This window comes from Serinus canaria, chromosome 10 (assembly GCF_022539315.1).
Source record: "Serinus canaria isolate serCan28SL12 chromosome 10, serCan2020, whole genome shotgun sequence".
NCBI classification, from domain to species: Eukaryota; Metazoa; Chordata; class Aves; order Passeriformes; family Fringillidae; genus Serinus; species Serinus canaria.
The window spans coordinates 12,252,501-12,269,188 of NC_066324.1; the positions used below are offsets into that span (position 1 = coordinate 12,252,501).

The 16,688-nt window shown below is 41.5% G+C and overlaps 2 protein-coding genes across 2 annotated transcripts in view; both read right to left on the reverse strand.

The window, feature by feature from the left end:
• Window positions 1–3,669, reverse strand: part of MYO5C (myosin VC) — a 35,671-nt gene extending 32,002 nt beyond the window's left edge. The window contains exons 1-2 of the mRNA XM_030228595.2: window positions 3,584–3,669; window positions 438–548 (exon numbers count right to left, since the gene is read on the reverse strand). Of these exons, the coding sequence (XP_030084455.2) occupies window positions 438–548; window positions 3,584–3,610 (138 nt within the window). The 5' untranslated portion in view covers window positions 3,611–3,669. The remainder of the gene's footprint in view (window positions 1–437; window positions 549–3,583) is intronic.
• Window positions 3,670–4,472: 803 nt separating this feature from the next.
• MYO5A (myosin VA) overlaps window positions 4,473–16,688 on the reverse strand; it is a 98,580-nt gene continuing 86,364 nt past the window's right edge. The window contains exons 33-41 of the mRNA XM_050978369.1: window positions 15,397–15,490; window positions 14,186–14,332; window positions 13,643–13,797; window positions 12,380–12,469; window positions 11,539–11,689; window positions 10,421–10,703; window positions 9,450–9,624; window positions 8,661–8,741; window positions 4,473–7,808 (exon numbers count right to left, since the gene is read on the reverse strand). Of these exons, the coding sequence (XP_050834326.1) occupies window positions 7,656–7,808; window positions 8,661–8,741; window positions 9,450–9,624; window positions 10,421–10,703; window positions 11,539–11,689; window positions 12,380–12,469; window positions 13,643–13,797; window positions 14,186–14,332; window positions 15,397–15,490 (1,329 nt within the window). The 3' untranslated portion in view covers window positions 4,473–7,655. The remainder of the gene's footprint in view (window positions 7,809–8,660; window positions 8,742–9,449; window positions 9,625–10,420; window positions 10,704–11,538; window positions 11,690–12,379; window positions 12,470–13,642; window positions 13,798–14,185; window positions 14,333–15,396; window positions 15,491–16,688) is intronic.

Genomic DNA, 16,688 nt, shown 5'->3' on the forward strand with positions numbered 1-16,688 from the left:
ATTTAATCACACCTTTAGTATTTATCTTTATGGAACAGGAATGCAGAAATACAGAAATGCTTTCAAAGTATTAAATCTGTAAAGAACTTGGATACTAAAATTAACAATCTTACACAAACCAACTAAAAAAGAAAAAGCTGGCTCTGTGAGAGAGAACTATGCCTGCCCTGCACTTCTGATTTTCACTTCAGTTTAGGATGAGTTTCAGGGCTTGTCTCCAAAGCAATCTTTGAGGTATGTTCTCCACTCTAACGTATACAGACAGTGGAATTGCACTCCTCATATTTTTGGGCAGCAGATGTGTACTGTACCAACTGCAATATGATGAAAAAGGGAAATATTTATATATATGTTATTTAGATCCCAGGATGGTGAGTGCTATGTTTCTGCATAAACATATCTCAGCAAACTCCACAATAATTCAGACTTCTCCTTACAGTTCCATCTTCTAATTGCACATGGAGAAAACTGTCTCCAGCTTTGTAGTTTTTTGTGATTTCTGCAGACTGCCAAACTTCTTCATTATCAGGGATCCAAACCCTATTGTACTGTAACAGAAAAACAAGACAATAAGTTAGCTTAGCTACTATTGTAATGCCAGGCTAGCATTAAAAATACCTTTCAAACATCAAGTGCAACCCCATCCCAGGACTTTTGGAGTTTATTATTAGCTCTGTACTGCAGGACTTTTTTTTGGTGTTTTTTTTTATTTTTCATGAAAGAATAAAAAAAGAAAGCAGACTCATTAATTTCAGACATGCATATTCTGCGCCTGTTCAGAGCAGGGTCTGCACAACAACAGAGCATGCAGGAAGGTGAGCAAGGGCCAGACTGTTGCCAGGCTCTTCAAATCCTCTAACACTGAACAAAGAATAAACATGGTTAAGGGAGAGACCCTGTTTCTACGAGGGTTCAAATAAGTGAGAACCAGAGGAAGCATCTCATTATCAGAATTCAGACAATCAGCTATGGACAATCACTTCCCTGAATTCAAGGATAGGACACTGAACTCAGAATGCATTTTGCCATAGGCACATTGTCATACCTAAGAAAGACTGCACAGTTCCCTTTCTTTTAATGGGACTGAAGTGCAACCTCCAAACATCTTTCCCCGCTCTAGGACAAACTTCAAAGACTACTGGCTGGTTTCTTTCTTTACAAGCAATCAACTGGCATACTTTAGCTCCATCCCAACAAGGCATCTGTAATCTACTGAAGCACAGATATTTAGAAAAAAAAAGTGAATGTAAATTATGCTGTTTGAACCATTTAGTTCTCCTATGCTGAAGTCAAATGCAGAAGCAAAAGCAGCTTCTTTAAAGGCTTTACATGAGAAGCAATGGGAAACAACGTTCCTTAAAAGGATATAACACAGCTGGAAACCTCAGGAGTAGGGAATTACTTTACTGATGTGGAGTGTGTCCTTCTATTCCTGATAGGGTTTGACAAAATGACATTGTTGTCCCTACTCACACAAGAAACTGTAATGTATACTCTTTCCAGCATCCTTCTGTTCTGATAGCCAAAACCCTTCCCTTAATTGCCTCACCCTAGCTATATTCATGGTCAGTTGAAACAAGCTGTTTAAATAAACCTATGAGAACTGCTGCAGCTGCTTACTTGAAAAATTAATATTAGTCACCATTTCATGGAGTGTGAGCAGACCCACAGATCCCTTGGGGACTTGTATTCCCTTTCCTTTTGGTGCTGCAACTGTTGGTTTTGGCACAAAGGACTTTTTCCCTCTCCAGTCTGGAAGGAGCCTTGGAAGCTCCGGTAGATCCCCAGAACATGAGTGTCTCTGCCTCAAGAACCCCACTGAACCATGGTGGGTGCCTACAGAGGTCCCTGCAAACTGCACTGCACAGCTGTAGCTGCCTTGATTCTAACCCCAAGGATCACCACCAAACAATTTAGGGTAGGAGGGACTTGCACAAGAACATCCTGTGAGTTAGCCTGTGCTGCTCAGGGACTTCTCCAGCCAAGGTTTCGAGTATCTCTAAGAACAGACATGGACCTTTCTAGTGAGCCACACACCACGCTGGTGCTCATCAGGAGATGAACAACCATGGAAACCTCAGCTGCTTCCATGACACCTCCATGCTGATGCTTTCAGCATGATGGCATTTTTCACACAATATCCAAAATCAGACATTTTCTAAACAACCCTAAACAACTGTAATGGCAATGTTTTCATTTATCTGACCAAGGGGACAAAGGCCCAGCTCATCAAGTATTATTTAATAGCCACATGAAAGACATGGCTAAATTAGCTTTACATTTCAGTTTTCTATGTTTATCCAACTATAAATTGTTATTTGTATCATTCCTACATTATGCTGATCTCCTCCTGGCTTACAAAAAGTGCTTGTTAAACTGAATTCTTTGTTCGCTGTTATTCTTTGTGAGTTAGAATATCACCAGCAAACAGCCTCAGGGGCACAGAGCATGTTCCCATGCAAGAAAATGAACTACACTAGGTCAAGGACGAGAAAGGGAGGAAGGAGAAAGTGATAAAAGCACTGATTCTTCAGGAAAGGCCCCTGGAGTCGCAGGAGCCTCCATTGGCAAACGCACCCAGCCTAGAGAGCTGGCTGTCTCCAAACCCTGCCTCGCAGGTAAACAGACGGGAGTTTGCTCATTTCCGTGTCAGGTTACACCCGCACTCCTTCCCCCCTTCACCTGTCCAACATTCCTGGGGAAAAAAACCGCGCTCCTTCTCCCAGCGGCTCCGAGCGCGGCGGCAGCAGCAGCAGGACCCACCGGCCCCGCAGCACCCGGCAACAAGGGAGCAGCTGCTGCTGCCACAGGTGAGGGACGGGCTCACTAAATCACCAACACATCCCTGCTGGTTTTGTTATTTAAAGCTCAGCAAACAAACGATACGTCACAACACTCCGGTGACTACAGGAGAAGAGGGAAAAGTTGTGCAAAAGTTTCAGCGGGCGCATTAAGGAGGAAGAATCTTTGCTTTAGGGCCAAGCTCTGCCGCACACATTCACTATCTGCCCGACAGAAAGCGCGGCGCTCCGAGCCTGAGCGCCCCGGGAAGGGCAGTTAAACCTTTCACGTCGCCTCATCGCTGGCTGGAACAGCGAGACCCGCTCCCAGAGGCCGAGACTCTCACTAAAGGAGGGTTTTTCTCAAAGAGACGTGTCTCCCCACGGTGCCCTGTGGTGCGGTGTCCCCGTGGTGCGGTGTCCCGCACGGGCAGCTCCGCGCTGTGCCCACCGCCGGCGGGCACCAAGCGCTCCGGCACGGCCCCTTGCCCAGGGCCCTTCCCCAGCCCAGTTCACCTGCACTCCAGCGGAGCCTTCACGGCCCCTTGCCCAGGGCCCTTCCCCAGCCCCGTTCACCTGCACTCCAGCGGAGCCTTCACGGCCCCTTGCCCAGGGCCCTTCCCCAGCCCCGTTCACCTGCACTCCCGAGGAGCCTTCACGGCCCCTTGCCCTGGGCCCTTCCCCTTCCCCAGCCACGCTCCGGCGGAGCCCTCACAGCCCCTTCCCCTCGGCCCTTCCCCAGCCACGCTCCAGCGAAGACCTCACGGCCCCTTCCCCTCGGCCCCTTGCCCAGCCCCGCTCACCTGCGTGTAGAGCTCGGCCAGCGCCATCGCGGCACAGCCGCGGCTGTCCGGCCGAGGCTCCGCAGAGCCGCCGCGGGTCCCGCAGGTGCCGCGGCCCGGCCCGGCCCCCGCCCCGGGGCGTGGGGAGCGGCCCTGCCCCGCTCGGCGCTCCCCGCCCGGCCCCGGCCCTGCCCGCCGAGCCCGGCAGTGCGGGGCAGCCTCCATGGGCAGCAGGATCCCGGCTCTGCCCGTGCTCCCACTCACCGTCCTGGCACAGCCGGCACCCCGGACACACCTCTAGGGACCCGCAGTGATGGACACAGCCAGAGGGTCCCCGCGGAGCAGTCCTGACCCAGCGGAGAAAACCAACAGGAACATTGATCACCGTCCTACAAAGCGCTGTAAAGGAATTTCTGTGACAAGCTCAGAATAAGATAAAAATGAACAACTCTGAGTGCATTTAGTAGGTTTAAAGTGCTAACAAGTGCTACAGTTGAGTACCCTTTATGAGGAAGAAGACTTGAATAACCGCAGTGCCGTGTTTTAGCATGTGGATACAGGCCAAAACCCACCAGCCCTCCCCACCTGACACGAGGAGCTTCCGTAGCACACAAGGGAATGTTTTAGTGCTGTTACTCAAATTTTATTTCAGGAACAGTTAATATTAGACAACAAAACACCCTAAACCAGAAATGGATTATGTTGAACAAAACATTCTCCCATAAGCACAGCAGTTTATGGCACACTGCTGCTATCTGGGTGTGTATTTACACATCCTCGGATTTTAACCAACTCCCTTGGCAGTCAACACCAAGCCTGCCATGGAGGCAGAGGGAACCCTGTGACCATCTGGGGTCTATGCCAGGACATAGCTCATGAGCCACCAACCAACCAAAAAAACCCTGAAACAAACTGTACAGTTGTACTTTTATTTGGACATTTTCCAGTGATAGCTATTAGGCTACAGTTTTTATGATGCATACATTTACTAAGTACAACATCAGACACTACAACAGATCAGAGTTCAGGTAATTCTGACAATGTTTTGTTTTTCATCTATGTACTGTAGTGGCATCAAGTGAAAACCTATGTTTAAAGGCTTTTACTCATCGCATGAAGTATCAGCATCTTAAAAAACCCAAGTGTTTACTCATAGTTTTAGTATGGTATTTGAAATGTGTTCAGTTTAAATCACAAATTACATATAGACCTTGAAATTGCAGTTGCTGGTGTTTCCAAGTTGGGAACAAATGTTGCTGGATATCAATCCACTTTCAATAAAGCTGATGCTACTTTTTCCTATAATAGATTAATCTCAGTTAACTGACTTAAGCACTTTTATGTTCCATCCCAGTTTGAAGTGTGAGAAGCAATTTTTCAAAATTTAGATAGAAGACTGTGTCCTAAACATCAGAATAAAATGATCACTGGAATAAAAATACACCAAACTGAATGAGGTAATTATTGTGCAAAATCTGTAGAATAAATGTATATATTTCTAAGGGGTCATTGACAAGTATTTTTCCAGCATCTGATAAAATCTATCATCTCAAAAGATAATAAATTAAAATATAAAAGATATGTCCACATTAAAAGAGCATAACAATGATTCAAAGGAAAAAAAAAGTTTTTAAAATAACTCTGCATTATATTCCATGGTTAAAGAGATTTTAGTCCTAAGTTGAAAGTTATATTATACACTCACACTAAAATTTTACTTCTGAAAAGTGCATGTAAAATACTGCCATGTAAAATGTTAGATGAATTACCAACTACACACCTATTCCAACTCAAAAATATTTTCCTTTAAAACTTGTCAAGCAGCATATACTTTTAATGTGATATAAAAGTAATACCAGTCAAACCACTGAGTTTAAGGATGATACCTATAAATTACAAGACACTACTTGTTTTAAGGAAACAATACAATAAGGCTTTTTACAGGTAAACAAACTTCAAAAATAAACAGAAATACATTGAGGCATACATTTTAAACACTAACCCTTAAGTAGTGGATACATTTCCTGATCTAGAGTATGAACATACTGTAATGCCAATTGTTTGTTTTTCAATAGGAGAAAAAAAATTGGGAGGTCAGCATGTTCTCACATGTTTTCTTTCCTAACCCTGTTACTGGATGCGAAGGCTTTGCCATTACATTCTCACAAGTACAGTACCTGACAGTCTGAAAACGACCTTACACCTTATTTGCAGCCACTTCACAGCAGCCAGAATTTCAGAAATCAAGTAACCTTTGAAAAAGGAGTGTTTGGTATTTGGTGCAGAGGAGAACCTAAATCATTTAGCAAAGATCATTCAGAACCTTTTTACAATGCAGTATAAATTCTTGGAAGTACTGGCATGATCCATCAAATGTAAAATGGGCCATTTGAATACAAGATGACAGGAGAATCTTCAAATGATACTGAGAAAGTTCATGTTGTCTTTATTACCAATTTTAGCAACCATACAAACAGCATGTCTGCCTTTCAAGTAAAACAAAACTGAAATGTTTCAGTCTGCTTAACAGCAAATCTTTTCTCTGTGAATTTGCAGGCAAACAGAGGAGCACCAAATAGCCTAATAGTGTACCTCTAGGTTATTTATCAATATTGTAAAATAAATTAATGTTAACACTAAGATGCAGATTATTATAATACATTAAAAATATTGCACAACGCAACTGAGCAACATGTGTGGCTTTATTTTTACATCTATGTTTGAGCCATCCACCACAGAACTGGAACCTTACATGAGGCTTCCACGCTCCAATATGCCTCACATTGTGAAATGTGAGATTTATATAGCAGATCCAAGATGTGTGAGACAGAAAAATCTTTCCAGTAAAATGTGCAACATTCAAAATAACTCGGTTTCTCATTATGCACTCTGATTTCCAACCATTAAATCAGCATGAATCATAGTCAAGTGACAGCATCATAGTCAAAACCTACTTAACTTTCTTGTTAGTCAACCTTTCTAAGAATGAGAGCCTAGGGCTACTGCAGAAATTTTCTATTAAAGTTTTTCCTTTCATATTCCAGTGTGAACGAAGACTTTTCTCTGTTGTTATTTTTTTTAAGTGGCAAAAAACCAAGAGATTATGCTTAAAATACACATTGTCATCTCTGGGGTCTACAAACAAAGAACAACATTAGACAGACTCCATAACCTAAATAAATACTAAAATCATTACTGATTTCTGATCGTTTGCTTCAAGATTCTGTATTTTTAGCTAACTACTTTTAAAAATAACTAAACGTGTAATTTCCAGTGTGCTACTTGTGCTTAGTTACCATTTTCCTCTACAGGTGTTACTTGATACAATGTGCAAAATTCCAGTTAAAATAACAGACTGCAACAGACTGTAAATAAGACAACAAAAAATGAAGAGTCTTATTTTTAGTGCTTAGTATGATACTGTCATACATTTAAAACAACAGAATATGCAGCAGCGATTTTGTTTGCTTGGTAAACCACAGTTCTAACAAATAAACACCTATGTTAGAGCATATAGTGAGCTATAGGACTTATCACTACAATTTATGTCAAACTGACATAAATGAGGAAGTGGTTTAAGAAATAACTTTATATATTGCCAGTTTGTGTTTTTCCATTCAGTTTTTACAAATTAAATGTAACAGGCTCCCATGTGACTGTGTATTCTACTACAAAATGCCTTACTGTCAAGTCTTCCATGTCCAGGACTGTGACTGTCCCTATTGGTCCCCACCTATGAGAAGATTACATATGGATTTTAATTTACACTATTTAAATATGTTACTAAAGACCTAAAAATGTCTCTAGACAGCTGAAGACACAATTTTTGTCCAAGCCCGATTTCCATACTCTGGACATGTACCAATCAGTGGCGTCCTCATCAGTGCAGTGACAAATGAGCACAAATGCACATCTTTCTACGAGCCTTCAGCCTCTGGTGCTGCTGTGCAGTTCCCAGCTACCTTAACTACACACCTGGGCTTAGACAGGCTTTTGTTCAGAAAAATGTGGGGTTAGTGGCTCACTATGTTTGAACAGGTACAGACATCAGGCAACTGGTTCTCCATCTAACACTGACAGGACATCCTGGGGATCACACACGTGATATGAAGCCCAGGCCCAAGCTGGCTGGGATCTGAATGGTTTCTAAAGCCAAAGAGGATGGATTGAACGGGAAGGTAACAGGGAAGATATGTTTGGCATCCATGAGCAACTGAGGAGAGTCCTTCCTGTCTCGCAGACGCACCTGCAAAGATAAGAAAGTGATGACACTTAGCCAGCTGACTGGTAAGAACCACCTTACAAAGCTGATCTGTGCTTACAGATGTGTGTGTGCAAACACACTCTGTGCTAACCTGAGCTAACACATTTACACCAACTGTGACCTCAAACTGTAGTTACTGTGATCTGCGTCAGTTCTGCACATCTCCCCCTTACAGTACAATCTGGGAATACCTAGATTCCCTGCAAAAGGAAGATTTTGGCCAGAATCTGGTAACCATCTTTTCAGTAAGTGGAATTACAGCTTTATCTCAGTTCTACCTTCCCAAATTTCCTTATCTTGCTATACTGTACTTCAATTTCTAATAGATCAGGAAGTTCACATTTGTTTCTTTAATTTTGCGCTACTGGCTGCTTCTCTTTGGAGTTTTCAAAACTTTTCATTTTCACCAATATATACAAAAATAGAATGGTTAAATTAAGAACTTTGGTATGGATATAGGCGTGAGTTTTCAAAGCACAGAAAACTGCTCAGACACAGGTCTGAGTAAGGTTGCATATCTAAATCTTGGTGCTTGAGAAGTTGTCACACAAGTGAGCTTACATGCACAAAGATGAATAAGCATAAAAAAGCTCTCACCTGAAAACCTCATACACAGTGACAGGGAAACTAACACTTTCATGCAAGTCTGGAGGCAGGAACTTCTGATTGCTTAAATTTTAAGGCTGACATTACCTTTTCAATGCTGATAAACTATGATAGCTAAAAAGCACAGTTTTCACTTTCCTGAATGTATTTCAGGATGCAAACAATTTTGGCTGATCAGAGGTTTTCTTAGAAATAGTTAAATATTTTTTGATGAGAAGATAGACATACCTGTATTGTACGTATAAATGACACCAAGACTCTCTCTTCAAACTCATTAACTGGAGTATACAAATTCAGGACTTTTACAATCTGTGAAGAAGAACAATCACTTTCAGGTTCATGTTACTGATCAATCAACAAATGCATAAATCAAAATGGCTTTATTAATGCAGCTGGCTAGTGCTGACACAACTGTGAAATATGGAAGTAGGGAAGTAGGGAAATATCTTCCTTTTCCTGGTGAGAATAGTTCAGTAAGCACCAAAGATGCTTGGGTCCATTTATTCCTGGTCAAGCTCTGTGCAAATGTAGCATAGTTTGAAAAAGAAGTGCAACATATCTGTACAAAATCTGAGCTTTCATAAATAGGAGTCTGTTTACTGAGACCCACTTGGTTCAGCCTTTGAGGCTAATGGGTACAGTAACTTCACACTCTTGTTTGCAGACTCACAGACAACAGCTCTGTTTGAATTGTCCATCAACTTGGCTGGATGCCAACTCTGATGGCACAAAGATCAATTCCTGCTCCCCTAGGCAGAGCTGTCTGGAGTACAGAGATGTCTTTCAATGAAGACTTTTCTCTAAAGGATTTCCAAAAACTGAGAGACTGTGTACAGCACTGCACCATGCACAATCTATTGAGCTTCCACTCATTTGTTCAAAACTTATCTCAAACATCAGACTCAAAAGGGTCTGGTCCTTTTTTCACCCCTCCAAATTGATCTGTTTTAGCAAACACCAACAGAGCAGAGAGCTGCTCAGGAGGGACAGCAGGACAGACAATGAGGCTTTGCTCACCTGGGCAGTGGTCAGTGCATTGCACATTGAACATATGGCTTCTGCATCTTCATCCGTTTTCTTTTTTACTTGCAACAACTGTGCAGCCTGGATGAGGGGTTCCAGGGTTTCCTTAGCCCCACTATTCATCAAATTTTTATCACGTAGCCATTCCTCCAGTTGGCTCACATTGTATCTGTACAAAGAGGTAAGAGCATCAAGAACATTAATGCTTGATTATGGATAAATGGAAAGCATGTGCAATTTCCCTTTCCCAGTGCTGCTTCTTGGTCCTTATGTGTTTTTCTGTCTTGTTATTTTGTCTTCATACTGTTTTCTTTCAATTAAGACAGAGATTTTCACTTTCATAACAGTTAGAAAGTATGGTAAAAGATTTTCATTAACTAGTCTTTCCCATTTGTTTCTGTTGCTATTAACTGCATGAATGTGACAAGAAGAAAGGCAAATGAGATTCTGTCCATGTTGAATTACAGTGAGGCTTTGGGATGTAACTTGAGGGACTGGAATGCCCTGGCTACATTTCCTGATATATGCCAGTAAAATCCATCAAACAAGTGAGGTGAAATGCAGATGATTCAGATGGCTTTACCTCAGGATGCAGCAAACAAGGACACATCCACTGCACCACCAATATCCAAAAAAAAGCAACAGGTATGTTTCCTATTCTTCTCTAAAAGCTGAAGAAGCAATTACCAACATTTCACCTACAGTTCTGATTCCCAATTGATAATGAAACACTTTTTGATTTGCTACCACATTTCTTCAAATGTCAGGTAGGATTTGGCCAAAGTCAACTAAGCTGTTTTTAACCAAATTTCACCAAATCAGTTCAACACCATCTGCACCTGTTTGCATGTGGAACAACAGATATTCCAGATATCTGCAGCTCCATCAAAACGGTATTCCGCAATATCAAGAGTTCAGTGGGATTTCCAGCAGGGCACTGAACAGACCTGTACAAGCTGTCCCACCTTATCTGCATCCCTTTGCTCCAGGAGCACATGTCCTTGCGCAGGAGGAGGTTGTTGAGCGTTACAGCCCCAATGATGTAGAACATCTGCTTGACCACCTGTTTGATCAGCTCTGGGTCCATGCCATGCTGGCACATCACCGAGTGGAAGGAGTTCAGCTGCCTGATGATGGAGTCCAAGGTGTAGGTGCCCTCGTCGGCAATGCTGGACGTTCTCTTCCGCAGCCCTGTGGGCTTCACCCCTGACACACCTTGGATGGTCTCGTGCTCCAGCATTCCTGAAACTGCATTTGGTTGACACCATTATTGTAAAGGCTGAAAACTGCTGATACACAAGGATATTGGGCAAGACAGCAAAGCAAAGAGAGCAGGCTGGGCTTTCTGCTAGCCACAGTTCACCATGACTTTCAGAAATTATGTACCCCACTATGTTTGGCAAAATCTAAGTTCACAGGGTTTTTACAAAGATTACAGCATGTGTGCTTAAAAGGACAGTCTGAATCTAGCTAGGAAAGTACTTTTTTCCTCCTAGGGTCATATGAGCAGAGGAGTGAGCAAACTGAGAGCTGTTCCATTCTTTTAAATGTTGTGATTGGAAAGCATCATGAAAATTTCTGTGGGAGTACTGTCTGAACAGAAAATGAAAAGTATACTTAATGGAAAAAAAAAGCCCTCTCTGAATGTTAGCTTTATCACTGCTTGTGATTTAATTCCTCACTGCTATCAATAACAACAACTAAACATTTTTGCCATATTCATTTAAATTAAGAGTTCTCAGGTAATTAAGGTCTAATTTTTCCATGGGATATTTCCCAACAGACAGGGTAACAAAGATCAGATTGTCCTGACAGCTTCTTCCTGCAAATGCCTGATTTATGCCAAGCATGCATAAGGTATACCAATTTATTCTGGCACTGCCAGAAAAACCAGTCACAGTTTAGTTTTTCCTCTAATCCAACCTGTCCAGAATAGTCCTTGTCATCTCTGAACAGAACACCACAAGAACTATTAATGAAACTCTACTGTTTAGGAAGGAATACAAGATACGCCTACTACCACCATCACAATTTTCATTTTGGTACTATGTTGTGAATTTTAAGGAATTCAACATTGCCTTACCAATCATTGGTTGCAGAATATTTTCCAACACTCGGACAAGTTGTTGGTAGATCTGAATAGCCAAGTCACTCAGTACTTGTCTGTATTCAGCTAAATCAAAATTAGTGAGGCAGTGTTCATTTTGTCGAGGTGTATTATGCTTCATAAACCCCTGCATTCATAAAATAACAGAAATTAATTCTTCAGCAGAGCACAAAAATATTAGAAAAACCCAGTGTTTGCTCTTTTTTTTCATGCAACTGACAAATAATGCCTTAAGTCACAGCCCCTCAAAATTTTAGTTTGGAGCTTTGTCTGATTGAGGCTAATGCTAGGATTTGCTTTTCAACTGTCATGCCCCCAGCATCTGCTTCCTTAACTCAGAATTTCAGGTCTGTGACACAGGAACAACTCTGCCAGCTTTCTGGCAGGCAAGACTCCCTCCCACTCCAGCATGGACATTTTCACATGGCCAGCTATGGCCAAAAGCCCAATTAAGCTCAAAAGAGGAACTGGGCATATCACCGCCTCCAAACATCACCTGCTCTGCCATGGTATGGCTAAAAGGCTTAATATGGCCTTTTTCATAGGGAGTGCAGTGAATCATTGCTAAAAACCATAATGGCAGCTGCCAGATCGGCCTGCTCAATCTGAGCTGGCCCTTTTGGGAGCCCAGTGTCATCTAGACTCTGGGTCCCAGCCTGCAATAAAGGGAAGCTGGTTCAAATCTTACATCCCTGTGCTTTCCACTGATGCTGTCACCATCATTCCAAAAGGTCTAGCCATTTTAAGAGACTATGACTAGACCTTTTGTACAACAGTACTGGAGAGCAAGAGAAACCAGAATAAGAGCACTGCTTACCTCTTCTCCACTGTACTGCTTCAAACAGTGCAAAAATCGGCAGGTGTTTGACAGCCAGAAGGACACTGTTTCAAAGTCATCTCCTCTTTTCTAAAGATAAAAACAAGCACACTTCAGCAAAGACTGGCAGGAGAAATAAAATAGAATGCAAGATACACAACTAAATGCTTAAAACACACTTTCTAGTAGATCCTCATTCTGATGTTTTGCAAAACTTTGTGCATTACAATAATGTATTAGGAAAGCAAGGATTTTGGCAAAGTGCCATTTAACACCCTCCCTTTTTTCCTTAGTATTTTTCATGAATGATTTCCTCCACAGGGATGATCTTTCTGTGTCTTACAGATCCATCCTAATTGCTCTGGGAAGAAATCAAAGGGCAACGTGACTGTATTCCCAAAATAGCCAATGACTCTTGTGAAGAGCCCAGTGGGGAAGACTGGAATGACAGAGAGCCAGCAGGAGGAGTAGGGAACAATTCAGTTTTGATGAATGCCACTCACATCACAACAATTTTGGCAGCCGGAAATGGAAAATGAAACAAAACAACAAACCCTTCTCACCAAAGAACACAGGATCGAGTATGTGCTGAGTAGTTCTAGAGCTCCACAGTGTGCACTTCTTTCACTTAAAAATGTTCAGAAATTCCTATGGATATCTCAGCTTCTCCAGAATTGTTTACTAAGAATTTTTTCAAAACTTGTAGTTTGATTAAAGGCTTGGCTTTTGACACATCTCTCTCATTTAAAAAATAGAAAACCATGTAAGCATAAAACATATTCATGTCTTAATAATGCCTTCAAGATACACCTGGGCTGAACCCTCCCAGCCAACTCCTTGAAAAGACTTTGGGCAGTAACATATTATCAGCAGTGTAATCTGTAGGTGAAGCAAATGAGGAATCTGTTAACCAAAACTGCAAATGAAACTGTTTATTTAAGCGCTCTGGAGAAGATAAACAAAGACTCACTCTGCAAACTCTGACTACATCCAAAACCTTATGAGCTGAGCTTCAGAGTAAGGACACTATTCAAAACAAAAAGAAGGTAGTTCTTTTTCCATTAATTCAGTGTATCTCTGCTACTATAGGGATAAAATGCCTAATATAATATAATTTGTTATTTTTTTGGGACTTTAGTGGCAGTTCACTGATCACAAACCCAGAGCCAATTCATTGAAAGCCTCTTCCTCATTCTCCTAATATAAAACCAGAAGCAAATTTAAAATTAACATTTTTTTCCTAAATTAAGCAGACTGACTAACCTTTAACACTTTTTTGATGCCATTGATAGTGGAAGTCAACAAGGACCGCACTTTCTGGTCATCATTGAGGTAATCTGCGTGGCGCACACACATGAACAAAATATAGGCTGGCAGTCCTGGGATCAGGTTGACAGCTACCCCACGTGGTTTCAGCTCTTGGGAAAAACAAACACACATTATCTTGTTAAGTGTCAAGTCATTGGAAGATGTTATATGAGGTAATTGCAACCTCCCCAGTTAATAGCATACATATATACATTTGGCCAGTGAAAACTCAGAGCAAAACTAAGGGCCACTTTCTTGGTAAAAGAACAGAATAAGAAAATATAAGAGCTTGCTTAAGATATGCAGGCATGTTAATATGTACTATCCTCATCAGGAAGGACAATTAGATTACAATACACATTTATGAACTGTAGAGAAACTGAACACTGTCAAAACCAAACTATGCTCTTCGTTTCCTAATGCAAATTCTGTGTTCTTATCATTCATTTTTCAGAGTGTATGGAAGCAGAGAAGGCCTCAAATGAGAAAGATGCTTACCTAAAATAAGATTCTTGACAAGTTTTTGTTCATCCTCCTTCTTGTACTCCAACATCCCCTGGAAGTCCTTTTCCTTCCGGGGAATGTTAACTGGACGAATAGGTTCATCAATGATTTGTCCAGGTGATATGTTCTCCATCTGGCCCACTTCAGAGAGAGAATGGAAAGAAATATTACATTTTCCAGTGAAAATACATGCCAGAGACATTTTTGTAACATTCCTTAGGAAAGTCCTGGCTCCAGCAGGACAGGGAAGAGAATATTAAGAGCAAAACTGAGCAAACTCATTGGTTGAGAAGAATGTGGTTTAGTGAAGGAAAAGGAGCTGGTGGGGCAGGAAGCAGAGCAGAGGCAATCACCCATGATAAAACCCCACCCTGAGGGAACTGATGTCCAGCCAGTCTCAAACAACAGCTACCTTGTGTGCAAAATTCCCTCCTGTGGTTCCTGACATTAGGAGGTGCAGTACATGGAATATTCCTTAGGACAGCCTGGGTCAGCTGTCCTGGCTGTGTGCCCTTCTGCCCTCCCACCTCAGCTGACTGAGGGGACAGGGTGGGGGAAAAAGGAAACCTTGACACTGTCCAGCTCTGCTCAGCAGTAGCCAAAACACCAGTGTGTTCCCAGCAGTGTTATAGACTCAAATCCAAAACACAGCATCACAGGCTGCTCTGGTGAAAGTTAACTCCATCCCAGTCAGACCTACTGCATCTTTCTAAGTTAATTAGGCAATAAACACAGACCAAACTATATTTTCAGGAGCATTTTCCCACTCTGTATTATGTGTGAACATTACTGTGATCTTGTCCAGAGAAGTAACTGAACAATACTGTAAGATTTTTTAAAAACACCACTTAGTTGGAGTAACTAACCTTCACATCCAAAGGAAAACTGGGTAACTCATTTTTGCCTGGTTCATATTTAGTATTGCTTTTCTCTTGGCAAAACCAGATACTGTCTTTGAGTTCACAAACAGTGCAGAAAACCTTCCTTTATGTTTGAATACTTTCTGCCTTCAAAGAAACACAAACCTCCTTTTCCATCTTCTGAAAGTTCACAAAGGAACACACAGAGGTCTGAGCATACATGCTGTTTCTGCAATCAACTGAGGCTAAGGCTACTGAAGACCTCACAAGTGCTAAAACAGATGGGTGTGATGACAATCAGATCACAAAGTAAACCAAAATCTTTCTCTCAAAATATAAAAGTACCTTCGAGTTCACCGATCTTCTTAGCAAATACTTTCAGCTGCTTCTTTAACTTGCGAACAGTTTTGTCCTGCTTTTCCAGCTGCTCCATTAAATCCTGTGAATTCAAACAAGGGAAGGATTAAGATATGGGGACAATTCTGGACCGTGTGACAGAGACAAGAACAGTGCTGTTATAGAGGCAGTGAGGAAAGCTGAACAGAAGTGCCATCCTCTGGCCGAGGGTTGCAAGCTGGTACACTGCCTATAACACAAGCCAAATATTGCAAATATTATTAAGTTATATGCAGCATGACAAAGGCAAAGCTCATAGGCAGATAGATTCTGCAGACTCAGAATGAGGTCTGTTTGTACAACAGAAGATATTTTGCTGCAAACACATCTCCCTAATGCTTCCTCCCTGCTTATCCAAATGCCTCACAGAAATTATTTTCTTTATTATTAAACAGCTATCCCGTATTTCTGCATCATTTATTCCTGTCTTTAGGACTGACTCCTTATTTAGACCTATCCATGGTCAGAGGATGACAGAGATTCCTAGAAAGACCATAATTTGCACTCAAATTTACCAAATCAAACACCACTTCTTGCTGTCATCACATTTTCTTACACTGTAACTGGTTTCTTACACGTTTTTATTCTGTACCTGAATTATATCTAGCACCTAGAGGTCCTATTCTTTTAATAAACTGTACTTGTCCTTCAAAGGAACACTCCCCAGAAATCTTTGAATAGTTCTGTGACATCTGTTGTAGTACATTCATAAAATAATCATGCAATTAAAAAAGGGAAAGTTGTTCTAAAGAAGGCAAAACCTCAAGCTCAAACAACCTGAAAGCCATTCCAGGTTAAGTGCTGGAAAGCAGCTTAGAAGAAAAATCTCCTAAGCAGGAGGATTATTCTTGGCACTGGTAGGAACATAAGGGATTGTGAACTCCATGCATCAAAAACATCATCTGGGAAACTAAACCTCTTCTGAAGTACTGAAAAATTTTAGTGCATGGGCACAAACCTTAATCACATAGTAAAAGAGTTTACAAGTAAAAGAGTTTACAAGTTCACAACATACTTGAGCAGTAAGATATTAGGCCTGTTGACAACAGAATTGAGGCCATGCTTCACATCCAAAGCACTGTTCAATTGTACAGCAGAAATCCTATTAATAACACTACGTACTTGTTGTCAGATAAATCAATTTCTCCTGAAACTAACAAAAAGATACATGTGAGTTCAACAGACTGTTTTGAATGTATCAGGGATGGGATACTATTTCAGAACAACCACTATGTGAGGAC